Source organism: Pongo abelii, chromosome 15 (assembly GCF_028885655.2).
Source record: "Pongo abelii isolate AG06213 chromosome 15, NHGRI_mPonAbe1-v2.0_pri, whole genome shotgun sequence".
NCBI lineage: Eukaryota > Metazoa > Chordata > Mammalia > Primates > Hominidae > Pongo > Pongo abelii.
In genome coordinates, this window is record NC_072000.2 from 71,173,366 (window position 1) to 71,189,517 (window position 16,152).

The 16,152-nt window shown below is 33.9% G+C and overlaps 1 protein-coding gene across 18 annotated transcripts in view; it reads left to right on the plus strand.

Moving 5' to 3' along the window:
• GPHN (gephyrin) overlaps nucleotides 1–16,152 on the plus strand; it is a 688,936-nt gene that overhangs the window by 482,253 nt on the left and 190,531 nt on the right. For 7 of the 18 annotated variants that reach the window (XM_054529737.2, XM_054529730.2, XM_054529732.2 and 4 more), the window contains 2 exons: nucleotides 9,837–9,893; nucleotides 12,088–12,159. The exons of 3 other annotated variants lie outside the window; for them this stretch is intronic. In XM_054529737.2, the coding sequence (XP_054385712.1) occupies nucleotides 9,837–9,893; nucleotides 12,088–12,159 (129 nt within the window). 18 annotated transcript variants of the gene reach the window in all.

Below are 16,152 nucleotides of genomic sequence, written 5' to 3' on the forward strand. Positions count from 1 at the left end.
TACATTTAGGTAAAGCTTGTCTCTGTTAAATGAAATATTGATTTCTCTCGATATCCACTCTAGTTTTGTTCAAGTTATAAGAAGATAGGGAAGTGAACTGTTGAAATACAAGAAATTGTGAAATTAAGAATACTAGCATTCAGTATAATTAAATAGCTTTGATTCATTTCAACTGTTTTTAATTGTTTGGGACATATTTTGCATAAAACAGCCCAACAAATATAAGTGGTCCCATCATTATTTCAGCAACAGAATTTATTAGATATAAGCATGATTTAGATCTATTTAATATCCCATTCTGACTTTAATATAGAGTACATCCTATAGTAAACTATCCTCTGGATCTTCATATCTTACAATGATACATATTCTAAAATTAGGTATTTTCTGGCCCAAAATTTCAGGATTATCTCCCTACTCATTCTACTTTTGTTAAAGAGAAAACACAGAGTAATTCAGAAATTCATTGAATATTTCAGTGAATATTTTTAAATGCATATTATATGTCAAATACCGTATTAGCTATTGGGGATACAGCAATGAATAGACATTTTAACCCTGTTCTTAAGGAGCTTATAGTGGTAATATGTGAAAATAAAATATTTACAAGAAATCTACCATATACAGGGTTGACAACCTCAAAGAGCTCTTCTAATCCAGTAGGAAAAAAAAAAGGATGAGTAAAAGGTAAGCATAGCCATTTAATAAAATAAATATATGCAGCACAGAAATATGTGGGGGGGAGTACACTCTCATTAGAGATCTACTAAAAATTTAAAACAACACAAATTTTGCAATCAAATTGATAACTATTTAAAAACTATAATCATCAATACTATAATGATCAATGACATGAGTATTTCTTTTCACACTAATAGGAATATAACCTTTCAAGCAATAAATTCGTATAACCTTTCATACACATGTGCTGTATACATGTGTTCTTTACTTAAAAAGTATATACAGGCCGGGCGCGGTGGCTCATGCCTGTAATCCCAGCACTTTGGGAGGCCGAGGCGGATGGATCACGAGGCCAGGAGATCAAGACCATCCTAACACAGTGAAACCCCGTCTCTACTAAAAATACAAAAAATTAGCTGGGCATGGTGGTGGGCGCCTGTAGTCCCAGCTGCTCGGGAGGCTGAGGCAGGAGAATGGCGTGAACCCGGGAGGCGGAGCTTGCAGTGAGCCAAGATCTCGCCATTGCCCTCCAGCCTGGGCAACAGAACAAGACTCTGTATCAAAAAACAAAACAAAACAAAAAGGCATATACAGAAATGTGTGTGCTGTATAGCACACATATATAGAGAGAGAGGCAGGACCTTAAAATGTTATGTGTTGGCCAGGCGCGGTGGCTCATTCCTGTAATCCCAGCACTTTGGGAGGCCGAGGCAGGTGGCTCACCTGAGGTCACGAGTCTGAGACCAGCCTGGCCAACCTGGTGAAACCCTGTCTCTACTAAAAATACAAAAATTAGCTGGGTGTTGTGGCGGGTGCCTGTAATCCCAGCTACTTGGGAGGCTGAGGCAGGAGAATCACTTGAACCCGGGAGGCGGAGGTTGCGGTGAGCCGAGATCACGCCATTGCACTCCAGCCTGGGTGACAGAGCGAGACCCCGTCTCAAAAAAAAAAAAATTATGTTTTAATCAATCATTTTGTCTCTAGAAATGTATCCAAAGTAAATTATTAAAGAGGCCATCTCAAACTATGTACAGGAATTTTTATCACAGCATTAGTTATATTTGTGAAAAATTAGAAATAATTTTAATGTGTATGGAAAATAACTTGTATTAATAGTACACACATATATGTTATTCTATAACCCTAAAAATCATCTCATTGAGAATATTTAATGACATGAGAAAATGCTGAAACTACAATGTACAGTTTAAAAATTAGTAAACAAAACTGTGTAGGAATAGAATTGCAAATTATTTCACAATATACATTATTTTTAAAACCAGGAAAATATACATATCTGTTTGGTTTTTGTTTGTGTATTTTTTTAGATAGGATCTGGTAATTACACGGATGTCCTTTGGCCTGTTTTTCAGATTTGTGGCCAAACTTAATAAAGCCAGCTAGAGTTGTTTATACCTATATTTACAAGCATACCTTGGAGATACTGTAGGTTCAGTTGCAGACCACTGCAATAAAGCAAAAATTGCAATAAAGTGAGTCACACAAATTTTTCGGTATCCCAGTACATGTAAAAATTATGTTTATACTCTCCTGTAGTCTATTAAGTGTGAAAAGGATTATGTCTAAAAAAAAAAACACTGTGTATACCTTAATTTAAAAATACATTAGTCCTAAACCGTTATTACAGTCATCTGAGCCATCAGCAGGTCATAATCTTTTTGCTGGTAGAGGGTCTTGCCTCAATGCTGATGGCTGCTGACTGATCAGGGTAGTGGCTGCTGAAGGCTGGTGTGGCTGTGGCAATTTCTTAAAATCAGACAAGTTTGCCAGATAATTGTCCCTTCCTTTCACAAAAGATTTTGCTGTAGAATGCAATGTTGTTTGAATGCATTTTTTCTACAGTGGAACTTCCTTCAAAATTGGAGTCAATCCTCTCAAACCCTGCTGCTGCTTAATCAAGTTTATTTATGCAAAATCATTTGTTGTAATTCCAACAAAGTTCACAGCATCTTTACCAGGAGTAGGTTCATCTCAAGGAACTCCTTTCTTTGTTCATTCATAAGAAGCAATCTTATGAATCTTGTCATCTGTGAAAGTTTTATCATGAGTATCACAGTAATTCAGTCACAACTTCAGGCTCCCCTTCTAATTGTAGTTCTTTTGCTATTTCTACCACATCTGCAGTTCTTTCTCCTCCACTGAAGTCTTCAACTCCTAAACATCCATATGGTTGGAATCAACCTCTTCCAGTTCCTATTAATGTTGATATTCTGGGCTCCCATGAACCAAAAATGTTCTGAATGGCATCTAGAATAATGAATTATTTCTGGATGGTTTTCAATTTACTTTGCTCAGATCAATTATAGGAATTACTGTATGGCAACTGTATAGCCTTACGAAATCTATTTTTTAAATAATAACATTTGAATGTTGAAATTACTTCTTGATCTGTAGGATGCAGAGTGGATGTTGTATTAGCAGGCATGAAAACATTATGTCCTTGTATATCCCAATCAGAGCTCTTGGATGACTAGGTACAATGTCAATGAATACTTGTATTTTGAAAGGAATCTTTTTGCCTAAGCAGTGGATTTAACATATTTCGTAAACCATGCTGCAAAAAGATGTGCTGTCATCTAGACTTTCTTGTTCCGTTTGTAGAGCACAGGCAGGGTAGATTTTGCATGATTCTTAAAGGCCATAGGACTTCCAGAATGGTCAATAATCATCGGCTTCCACTTAAAGTCAGCAGCTGCATTATTCCCTACCAAGATAGTCAGCCAGTCCTTTGAAGCTTTAAAGCCAGGTGTTAACTTCACCTCTCTAGCAATGAAAGTCCTAGATGACATCTGCTTCCATTATATAAGGCTGTTTTATCTACACTGAAAATCTGTTATTTAGTATAGCTGCCTTCATCAAGAATTTTAGCTAGATTTTCTGGGTAACTCGCTGCAGCTTCTACAGCAGCACTTGCTGCTTCACATTGCTCTTATGTTATAGAGACATCTTCTTTCCTTAGACCTCATGAGCCAACCTCAGCTAGCTTTCAACTTTTCTTCTGCAGTTTCCTCACCTCACTCAGCCTTCATAGAATTGAAGAAAGTTACAGCCTTGGTCTGGATTTGGCTTTGGCTTTAAGGACTGTTGTGACTGGTTTGGTCTTCTATCCAGATCACTCAGACTTTCTCCATATTCTCAATAAGGCTGTTTCACTTTCTTCTCATTCGTATGTTCACTGGCATACCACTTTAAATTTCCTTTCAGAACTTTTCCTTTGCATTTACAGCTCAGCTGTTTGACACAAGTAGCCTAGCTTTCTGGCTGTGTCAGCATTCAGCATGCCTTCCTCACTAAGCTTAGTCATTTCTAGCTTTTGATTTAAAGTGGTAGACATGCAACTATTCCTTCTACTTGAACACTTAGAGGCCACTGTAGGTTTATTAATTGGCCTAATTTCAATATTATTATGTCTCAGGAATAGAGAGGCCAGCCCACAGAGGGGTAGAAAGACAAAGAATGGTCAGTCTGTGTAGCAGTCAGGGCACACACAGCATTTATCAGTTCAGTTCACTATCTTACCTGGGCACCATTTGTGGTACCTCAAAACAATTGCAAAAGTAGCATCAAAGATTGCTGATCATAGACAACCGTAACAGATATAATCATAGTAAAAAGTTAGAAATATTAAGTGAGCACTTGCTGTTGGAAAATTGGTAATGATAGACTCGCTTAACACAGGGTAGCCACAGACAAACCTTGAACTTGTAAAAGATGCAATTATCCATGAAGCACAGTAGAACGAGGTATGCCTGTATACCACAGCATTTTTACATCCAGGCTAAGCCAGTCTCTTCTTAATCCTGCTGGATAGAAAATTATATCATATTTCAATGGAAGTTCAAAGATAAACTTTTTTTTTGGTCTCATGTACAAATAATAAAAAAAATTAAGAACATATAATGTGCTGCCTAAAGGTTACTTATTTTAACCCACATAATAACTCTTTTATTAAAGATGGGTTTTATAATTTCTTTTTAGACAGATAAGAAATTTGGAAAAAATAATTTCAGTTTAATTATTCTCTGGTTAATGAACAGGAAATAATTTATATAAAGGTCTAATTTTATATAGATTAGATTTAAAGGTCTAATTTTGTATAGATTATACTGTCTTGGAATCAAAACTATATAGAACTTTAAGATCAAAATTATAAATGGGTAATAAAATATAAATAAATAAATGCAAATGTTAATATATCATTAGACATCAGAACCTTTAAAAAAGATGATTTCCTCGCTGGGTGCAGTGGCTTACACCTGTAATCTCAGCACTTTGGGAGGCTGAGGCAGGAGTATCATCTGAGGTCGGGAGTTCGAGACCAGCCTGACCAACATGGAGAAACCTCGTCTCTATAAATTAGCTGGGTGTGTGGTGCATGCCTGTAATCCCAGCTACTTGGGAGGCTGAGGCAGGAGAATCACTTTAACCCGGGAGGCAGAGGTTGCAGTGAGCCGAGATCGCGCCATTACATTCCAGCCTGGGCAACAAGAGTGAAACTCCATCTCAAAAAAAAGATTTCCCAAGGATAAAAATATGGCAGAGGGGTTTAGAGGATCTGTAACTTGCCACCATGATTCTAATTTTTGACTTCTCACTTCTTACTCTTTGCAACTTTCCTTGACCTTTTTTATCCTTTTATTAGTTTAGTTTTATAATTGTATTTCCTTTCCTCCAGAAACACATTAGTGATTATTTTTCCTTGACACATTCGTATATTAATCACCTCTCTTTCATTTCTTTCTTCCTTCCTTTATACTTATCTTAATAAATCACAAATTAAACAAAATGTTCTATGATGAGGCACCAGCTTTATTGAAAGGGCTGAATAATATAATATTATAGTGAAGTGAAATATTAGTTTAATTCCAAAAGTACTTTGTTATTTATAGGAATTTGTTTAAATGTTGAGCTCTTAAGCAAAACTTTTTAAAAAAATCTCTTTCTCCAAATCATAGCTACCAGAAACGATCCATAGTTGCCCCAATATATACTGAGTGATACTGGTTGGAAAATAATTTCTAAGAAAAAAGTTTTATTTCTTTTCATTGATAATCATAATTTTTTTAAAAAGCCATGATATGGTATAATAAGGTTAAAAATATTAGTCTCAGAATAGTTCTGAAGGTAAACTAGATCTAAAAATAAAATGGCCAACTCCTTAGCACAAACAAACAGAAAGAAATGTTGGTTTAATCTATGTAATTTTATTTTAAACTGATACAAAATGTATTATGGAGAGAAGGGGAGAAGGTCTACATTCGTTATTCCATAGGTAAAAGACTAAATTTAATTAAACAACCTGAGAGTCAGAAGGTAATATCAGCTGTACTTTCATATTATTTATTGATGCATTCAGAAAGCCACTGAACTTCTCCAGACCTTGGTTCCCTTATCAGTAAAAGATCCCTTATCAGTAAAAGAAACACACAAAATACACAATATTTTCTAAAATGTTTTCACTAAACATTTTGTAACTAAAGAAAAATATGAATGTATATACCCAGTGATATGTGAGTCTACCTTAATGCAGTTATCATAAGCCTGAAATTTCTTTTGAAGTTTTGTATTGTATTTTAAAAATTAATATCAAGTTGATTTTTAAACTATGAAATATATGTTTGGTTTAATTAAAATACTACATTTACAATTACTTATTTTTGGCAAGAGAAGTGAGGGTGGGGCTAGATAGTTTTCTACCTTGTTAATGGTAGAAATCGTTTTACAGTGAGCTCAGTTTTGGAAAACTGAGCTAAATCAAAGGGAATCAACACCACATATTAGTTTAGGATCCAGGCAATTTCTTTTGTTGCATAATATTACTAGAATCCAAATTCTTGGGAAAAAAGTAAATACAAATGTCAAAGTCATTTTACTACAGGCCAAATCCTGGTAATTAATCACCGAGGATAGTTTCCCCAGTAATTAATCCCTGAGGAAAGATTCCCAGAATGTTGCAAAAGAGGTAATACAGTGCAACATTTTCAGAATATTTCTAAGGAATACTTTGTTAAATATATTCTAGTTGAGAGACTGAATAGAAGATTGAAGTGTTTTGGATCCCATGGATAATATCTTTTAAAATCTTGGTAAAATACTTGTCAAAAGATTTCTTCATGATTAATGATGACATTTTTTGTTTTGCTACTAAATTTTGATTATCAATATATGTAAGTAAACTAATAATCTCACTTTACTCCATAATCCTCACAATTATTTACATTCAATTCTCAGACTTTGTTTATAATGCCGTGATAGTACAATATAAACATTTACAGTTTAACCTCTCTTAGCTACTGATAGTGTTTTGCCTTTAGAAAAGTATGGATAAAAATAGCTAATGATGTAAAGCTCTTATTATTAAGAAGAGTAAAGTCATTCATCTTATCTGAATGCTAATCTTTTGTGATTTCTTTTAAATTATTATCTAAAATATAATAATCAAGCATTTGGCTGGGCACGGTGGCTCACGCCTGTAATCCTGGCACTTTTGGGAGGCCGAGGCAGGCGGATCACATAAGGTCAGGAGTTCAAGACCAGCCTGGCCAACATGGTGAAACCCTGTCTCTACTAAAAATATAAAAACTAGCCAGGCACAGTGGTATGCACCTGTAATCTCAGCTACTCAGGAGGCTGAGGCCAGAGAATTGCTTGAACCCAGGAGGCAGAGGTTGCGGTGAGCCGAGATCATGCCACTGCACTCCAGCCTGGACAACAGAGCCAGACTCCATCTCAAAAAAATAATAATAATAATCAAGCATTTGGATTAGCTGTGAATTTCTTTTATGTATACTACCCCACTATAACTGATGATTAATGGAGGACTAAAATAAGTAAGGACATTACATTTTAAATCTACTGATTTCACTTTTCTCTATTTCTCAAATTCTAGTTTATATAGACATCCTTTTCAAATTCTAAGTTTTTCAGTATTAGGTATTATTGTTACCTGTTTCAGAAGCTGCAAAAAAATCACATGAAACTTGAATTGTAGCCATTTCTGGCTTTGAAAAACACCTTGGCTTTCTAAGGGTTTCCTCTTATGATGGTTTCAAAGACAGGCTTGTTTATAGAAATTTGAAATCAAGCATTGGTGAGCTGTTTGCTCCCAAAGTCTCTATATAAATCAGTCTTATAATCTATTTTTTACATTCAGAGTTTAGTGGTAACTGTCTTTTTTTCTTCTTATAATTCATTCTTTAAGTTTCTATACTTGCATTTGGAACTGAAATGGTACAGGAAAAATGTCTTCCATATGTATAGTAACGTAAAATTTCTTCCACAGATGGAGAGAGACAGACAGACATAGTTACATATACACACACATTCTGTTGTAAGCATCGATTTTTTTCCATCCCATATATTTTCAGGCCTGCTAAGGGAATGCTACTTTAAACTAGAAATTAGGGACTGTTGATTTTGTTCCTAGATTTGTCATCAACTTCCAGTGTAACCTTGAAAAAGATACCTAATGTTGTTGGGCTTAATGTAATTTTAAGCCTTCTAGAAATAAAAGACAACATAGAAAATGGTGTTCACTTATTACTGTGTAAGTTCAGAACATCTTCACAGTTTCTGAAAATTTTTAGAAAGCCTCATGAGGCATCAGACTCTTATATTTTTATAGGAATCTACCAACTCTACCTTTATAATCTAGATATTGTGAATCTGCATGTAAGATGGAAAACAGCTTTTGATATAAAGACCTCAGAAATCAAAGAAAACAGCACAAGAGGATGAGCAGATATTATGAACTCACTCTGAATTCACTCCATAGGGAGCCCCTCTCTTATAGGTGCTGATGTTCTAACTAGTATCCATTGTTTCTAAATTTGAGAATTCTGTTCCACTAAGAAGAGTTAGAATTGGTGATTATCTTTTGGCCATAACATTTAGTTAATGCTGAAAAATTAGTAAAACCTGTTTATATCCAGTAGAGCCAAAAGTTGATGCAACTCTTATATAGAAATATGCTTTTATTCAAAACGAAAATTTCATTTTCTCAATATGATTATTCCTCAGCAATTTCCATATGCTATCAGAGATCTTCTAAAAGGGATAAGACAATATATATCCTGCTTCCAGGAAATAAAATTTTATAGGATGTTCAGGTTTCTATTATTTCTTGAAGACTTTAACTGGGAACTTTTGGCATCACACTGATATTTCTGCTATCTCCTAATATAAGCAGGAACATCACAGCTAACTTGAGCTATGCTGGTCTGAATTGAGACCTCATTCTGGAATCCATAGTGTAAAACCATAGTCTGAAGCTTCCTATCCCCTTTGCTCTTTACCCTGCCCTTTTTTTTTTATTGCCTCCCTCTTTATCCAAAACATTAGTTCTCATTAGAGCTCTATTTAAAAAGTACCTCCTCTAATAAAACATTTTGTGTTGAGAAACTTCCCTTGCTCATTTATGCAGTAATGTGAAATGAGTTATTTTAAAAAACAGTTTTACTTTTCATTTCCCCTGTCTTACCCAAGATAGCAAATTTTCCAAGAGGAAAATTCAGCTAAAATAACAGAAAGCTTTGAGGTAGTAAATGTATCTAACATTGGTCTGGCATTAAAATTTTCTGGTTGGGCAGCACAATTGTTTAATTGGGAATCTCAGTGACAGCTGAACACCCTCAATGCTTGGGTCAGCAAGCAGAGGAGCTTCACTCTGTCACCTATCAAGAATGATGCTTGTCAGGACTGATCTTTCCACCTACAGAGCATTCATATTTCTAGTCATACCATTTATGTTTTCTAATATTACAATGGAATAGACACTAAAACACTAAGAGAGAAAAGTACATAGGTATATTTGTAATTCTTTGTTTTTTGTAAGCCAAATGCAAATGTAACACTACTCCAGATACCGCTTCATCAGAAGTCCCCAAGATAACCAAAAGTAAGTGCCAATTTCCTCATCTCAGGGATAGTGCCATAACAAAGACTGAATTCTAGGGACCAGCCTATTTGCAGAGCATGTCATACAGCCTCTGGGTTAGTTAACTCCTTCGCCTCCTAAGAGCTACCACAGAGAGTCAATTGATGTTTTTGCATGTATTACTTACTAATGTATAGAAAAATTTTTAAGTTCACTTTTTCTTTATTCTGTCTTTCTTACCCATCTTCCCTCATTGTAGCAAATTAGACGGCCGGATGAAAGCAAAGGAGTTGCTAGTAGAGTTGGATCCCTCAAAGTAAATATGTTTCTAACATTTTTTGGCAAGATTTCGTCTATAGCCTACACTTCTTCCTTTTTGGAGGGTGGTGGGAGGAAGGGGGCTTTTTCCATTTTTCACCATCCCATTTTTTTATTTTAATATTTTTATTGGCTGTTGGGTCATATTACTTTTTTTTTGTTTCAGCTACACATAGAGCAACCAGCTGAAGGCAAGCTGCCAAATAACTAGCTTTGAATGGCACCACAAACAACAGAAAGGGCAACTGCCTCATTACAGGTGCCTATAATTTGGGGTTCTAGAATAAACCGTTCCTCTGATTGATGTCACTGTGTGTTAAGTTCCTGTTACACAGAGAACTAACATTTATTTTCAGAATATTATCTCCCCTTTTAACTTTTTTTTGTAAAAAAATAATTTTAATGTTATTTTGGTATCATCACCATTTATAGTTCATTTCAGAGAAAAGTTATTATGAGTTAACAATATGTATTCAATACACATAATCTTAAGAAATAGAAAGAAAGAAATTTTATGTCATGTAGTATAATGGGCCCACATATAGCTGATAGTAGTTATGCCCTCTTAATCCCCTATGTTTTATTTTTTAAAAGTTCAAAAAACTGATACAACAATCAACAGAACCAGATACATACCTAAATGTTTGTCCATTTGTGTATATAATCTGCTAATATACAATTGAAAGATTTCTAATTTGATCATCTTGTTTGCTAGCTGCTAAATATTTATTTGCTCAGTATGCCTTGGGCACTCAGTACTCAAACATTTAATCATAATGAAAAGGTAAATAAGTTATCACTCTTATGAAACACAGACCAATCACATTTAATGCTGCCACCTTAAATGCAAGTTAGAAAATTTGCTGAATTCTAAAAATATGCAGAATTACCTCACAAAATTAATTATTTTCTTATATCTCAATCCCATTTGCCCTAACAGCAATAGTAACTGTTAAATTAATCAAAATGCTAGAAAATTCAGTGCACTGGGATGTCCTAAAATTTAATGACTACCTTGAGGCCTAATATTCAATCATTTCAAAATTTTGCACACCTCCAATTTATTTCCATTTAACAATTTATTAAATACTAATTTCTGCACTCTTTCCTCTCCTTGCCTCTTCTGCCTTCTTAGCTTTACTTTTTTGTTATTGTTTATTTATTTGTGTGTGCGCACGCACATGAGTGCACATGGATGAAGGTGTGTTTGTATGTTTGTGTCCTTTATTCCAGAAAAGCCATCCTCTCTGTTCTCTAACACTGCTTTATAGTGGATAGCTATTTTATTAAAATGTTATTTCACCAAGGATAAGCAGAGGGGATGGGAAGTGTTAATAGTGTGCCTATTTCAAAAACTAGGCAATTTAAGATTATTCAGTCAGAAAAATGTGAGTTTATGTATCCTGATGATATATCAGTAGCATTCCTCACTGTCTATCTGTGAGGTATCATATTTTATCTTTGTCTTTAAAGGAAGAGAAATCCATTAATGCTTTAAACTATGGATTATGACTTAAATTCAGGTGAGAAGGTACAGAACGACATGACTTTTTGAAAATTACTGAAGGTGAAATAAAGATAAAAATGGCATCCATAACTACAGCACCATGTACTGTAAACTGGATTGTATGTGCGAGTGCGCGTGCGTGCAGTTATCTCCAAGTTCAGCTTCTGGATGTATAGAACTTCAAGTTATAAATGTATGTTTATTGTTTTTAAGTGTATATGCAATATGAGTATGTATATACACATATATATGTTTAAGAACAAAAGATACATTTTATAATTAAATCAGTTTATATTAATATGGATGCAGTCTTAAATCAAAAAGTGTGTTTGGGAAAGAAAGTCAAACTTCATAATATTTAAATATCTTTACTCCATGTTTCTACAAAATAGAAAATGTCAAAGTGAATCTCTAGGGGATTTATAAGGATGGTTATAGTATTTATTTTCTCTAATGCTTTGGGGAGAAAAGATGCTGTAATTAATCAAAATAAAATGTTGACTTCCTAGTCACGGGTTTGTTGAGCATGCATTCTTACGTTATAGAAAGACCTTTGATGTTTTGAAATGTTTGCCAAAGGCAGTGAGAAATGTATAATGCTATGATCTTATTTTTAAAAGGAAAAAGGAAAACCGAAAAGAGAACAAGTTGCTTTTTCAATTCATTTTCTGATGTTTACATGTAGCTCCATCGAAAGCTGGAGGAGCTCAGAGATCACCTAGAAGGCAATGTGAAAGGATACTCTCTCAGAGTAAATGTACGATTTCACTTGGTGATTTTTTTTCCCCTAAACTTCTGCTGACTGGTAACTCCAAATCTGATTGGTTTGTCCTCTCATCTCCATCTTTTTCCTTTCTGTCTCTTTTCCCCCTCTTTCTTTCTTTTCTAGCTGCGGCTTCATGCTCACATTTATGAAATAAAGATTAAATTAGCAGGATAGAGGACCCTAAAGCCACACTGACTAACATTGCTGTTGACTTAATAATATTTTGGCCCCAGTGCAAAATAAAATCTTTCTTTTCAAAAATCACTATTTCTTATACAATTGTATACTTTTTTGAGGATCTTGTCATGAGACTTCATTTGGAGATTTTTCTGTTGGTCATGTCTTCTACCGCTTGTTAGTTATGTCAGCAGAATAAATTATGAGCTGGATATGAGGGGTATATCCTTGATGGTACAATTTCAATTTTCAAGGAAAATAATCAGTGTTAGGGTATCATAGGTAATCTGGCAAGTAGACACATTTGTTCTGAGTTAATAGACTTAACTCAGACTCTTTTAGAATAAATGTATGTCATTTTGTTTAAAAATAAGAAAATTAGCAGTAAGTATCGTCACCAGGAACACCTTCACGTAGCATCTTACAAATACTTGAGCTAAAGTCTAATATACACAAGACAACCATTGAAGGAGGACAGTACCTTGTATCCACTCAATCCTGTACATACATCATATAGTCAGAATTCATGATAGTATTTTTTGTGACAGATAGTTCAGACTATCAAGATTTTCAAGAAAAATCTCTAAATTGGTTTTAGTATAAATGTAGCAGAAGAAAAACTAAATTACTACAGTAATTTATGGCTGTACCCTTTCATTTCTGGGGTTTCTAAAAAAGTTCCTGTGAATCCTGGTATCCGATTTACTTCTCACAAGGTTATTACCATTCATTTAATTCACACAGCTGTAATAGTTTTGTTATAAAAACTAGAATTAAAGTTAGGGATATGATAATTATCTTATTTCTCAGCTTGTTTTTAATTGTATACCACACATAGTCATGTATATCTCTACGCTAAATTTCTGATTATTGAAATACAAAGTGATTTTTATTAATAAGTTATTAATTCTAATAACTAAACAGAAGGAATTAATACACGTGTCTCATATCTCTACTTCTTCCTTTGAGCTACTCTTTGTTTTCTGCACATATTCTTATAGAATTTTGAAAACCATCCATAATCACTCCCCAAAATCTATTTTATCATTTTTTTAAAAAAAAGATTAGTATGGATTTTATGATTAAATCAGTCTGGACATACCTAATTATTCTAGAAACCCATAAAAATATTTTAATATATGTATTTTAGTCTTGTGCTCTTTCCTAACCAATCATGAGAAGTAATTTTTCTTTTCAATGAAACTGAGACCAAAAAGTTGAGACTTGCTGATTACCGTACAGTAATGAGTTAGTAAGAGACCAACATCAAATTTAAAATTTGATGCCTTGAAAATTAGGTTATCTCATGCCATTATTTAATTTCTTTTTTCAACACCTGTACTACTATATAATGATTAATCTCATTTTATTTCACTGAGAAACACTTTGTTCTGATTACCTTGTTTCTAAAAATATTAAATATAAGGTGTATCAGTCTAAGGATCCTGTTAACTGTCCAATATAGAAAAAAAAAAAAAACCTATCCAAAGGCAAGTAGTATCCTCTCTAGAGAGTTCAGCTAAGGAAACATGCAAATCAATTGCTTAGCTGAATTTTCAGTTTCTCTCCTTACCGTTTAATTCCTGCTACCCAAGTATACCTTAAAATGCCTTGAATATTAAAAATTGATGCTAAAAAGAAAAAGTTATTCTCAGAACCATAGACTGTATTAGACAGGTTTTGTTTATAAAATGAAGTAAATTGGCATTCGGTGATGATTTTGTTTCATGAAAATTTATTGTAGGTGTACACACACAAGAACAAATGTATTAGTCCACTTCCACATTGCCATAAAGATACTACCTGAGACTGGGTAATTTATAAAGAAAAAAGGTCCAGTTGACTCACAGTTCCACATGGTTTGAGAGGCCTCAGGAAACTTACAATCATGGCGGAAGGTGAAGGGGAAACAAGGTACGTTGTATATGGCGGCAGAAGGGGAGAGAGCACAGGGAAAACTGCCACTTTTAAAACCATCAGATCTAGTGAGAACTCCCTCACTATTTACAAGAACAGCATGGAGAAAACCACCTCCATAATCCTATCACCTCCCACCAGGTTCCTCTCTTGACATGTGGGGATTACAATTCGAGATGAGATTTGGGTGGAGACACAGAGCCAAACCATATCAACAAGTATATGAAGTGTCTTTTACTTCATTAAAATGCTGGTGAAGATTTCAATTAGATGAAAGAGTCAGAACCATGTTCCTTATACAATTGTATAATTTTCTGAGGATCTTCTCATGAGACTTCATTTGGAGATTTTTCTGTTGGTCCTGTCTTCTACCCTTTGTTAGTTATGTCAGCATGATTACAAATTATGACCTGGATCTGACGGTTACAGTCTTGATGATTCAATTTCAATTTTCAAGGAAAATAATTACTATTAGAGTATCATCATAGGTAATCTAGCAACTAAACACATTTGTTCTGAATTAACGGACTTAACTCAGACTCTTATGTACATAACCTACAGTTACTTTTACATAACAGCAGAGTTGAATAGATGAAACACAGATTATGTGGCCCATAAAGTCTAATATTTTATTTAATAGTTAAATTTTTAAAAATTCAATTAAATATTTTATTTTATGGAGAATTTAAGATATCATTCAGAATTGCAGGATGAAGATTTAATTTGCTAATAGTTTAATTTGCTAATAAATAAAAATTAAAATATTTTAAAATTAAATATTTAATATAGAAGGTGTGACATTATTCAGAAGTGTGAGATAAGGATTTAATTAAATCATTAATGCTTGAATTGGATGATATAGACAATATGTTATTTTTTAGAAAGGGAAGAGCCCTGTACCATTATTGATTAAGGATAATGTAATCAACAATACAAAATAGAATATTCTAAGATACAATGTTTTGAATATTGTTTATTTCTCATATTAAAATGTATTATTTGTTCAACATTCACTCATAAAATGGGATGTATTAGATTATTGATTTTTAACTTAAAAATGCGTCATCTTTTTCTCTATATCATTCAAAGCAGAAGTATTCTGAACTTTAAGTGGGTTTTTAGTAATTTTAGTAATAATAAAATCATCATCTTTTACCTAAGCAGAATTTTTCTACCTTAATGACTACAAAAATTACTACAAATCCTTAGATTGGTGATGTGCTGATAGTAATAGTAACTGAAGAATAAAACCACACAGAGGAAAAATTAATTTTCCATTTAATCAAATGGATGAATCTAGTAAGAAGAATATTAAAAGTAATGCATAGGCTTGAAGGCCAGTGAAGACAATGTTGAGAATTGAAAAATATAGGATAAGGCAGGGGACAGTGGCTCATGCCTGTAACCCAACACTTTGGGAAGCCTCACTGAGAAACACTTTCTTCTGATTACCTTGTTTCTAAAAATATTAAATATGAAGTATATCAGTCTAAGGATCCTATTAACTGTCCAACATAGCAAAAAAAAATTTTAAAGGCAAGTAGTATCCTCCCTATTTGCGGGCTGATCACTTGAGGCCAAGGGAAAAACCTCCTCTCTACTAAAAATACAAAAAATTAGCCAGGAATGGTGGCATATGCCTATAATCCCAGCTACTTGGGAGGGTGAGGCACAAGAATGATTTGAACCCAGGAAGTGGAGGTTGCAGTGAGCCAGGATCGCTCGGCTGCACTCCAGCCTGGGCAAGAGAGTGAGACCCTGTCTCAAAAAAAAAAAAAAAAAAAAAAAAAAAACAGAAAAACATAGAATAAGATAATCCAAAGTAATACTTTCTTTACAGAATATAAATCAAGGTCAATTTATAAGGAATTTGATTAGTTGAGGAGCAGT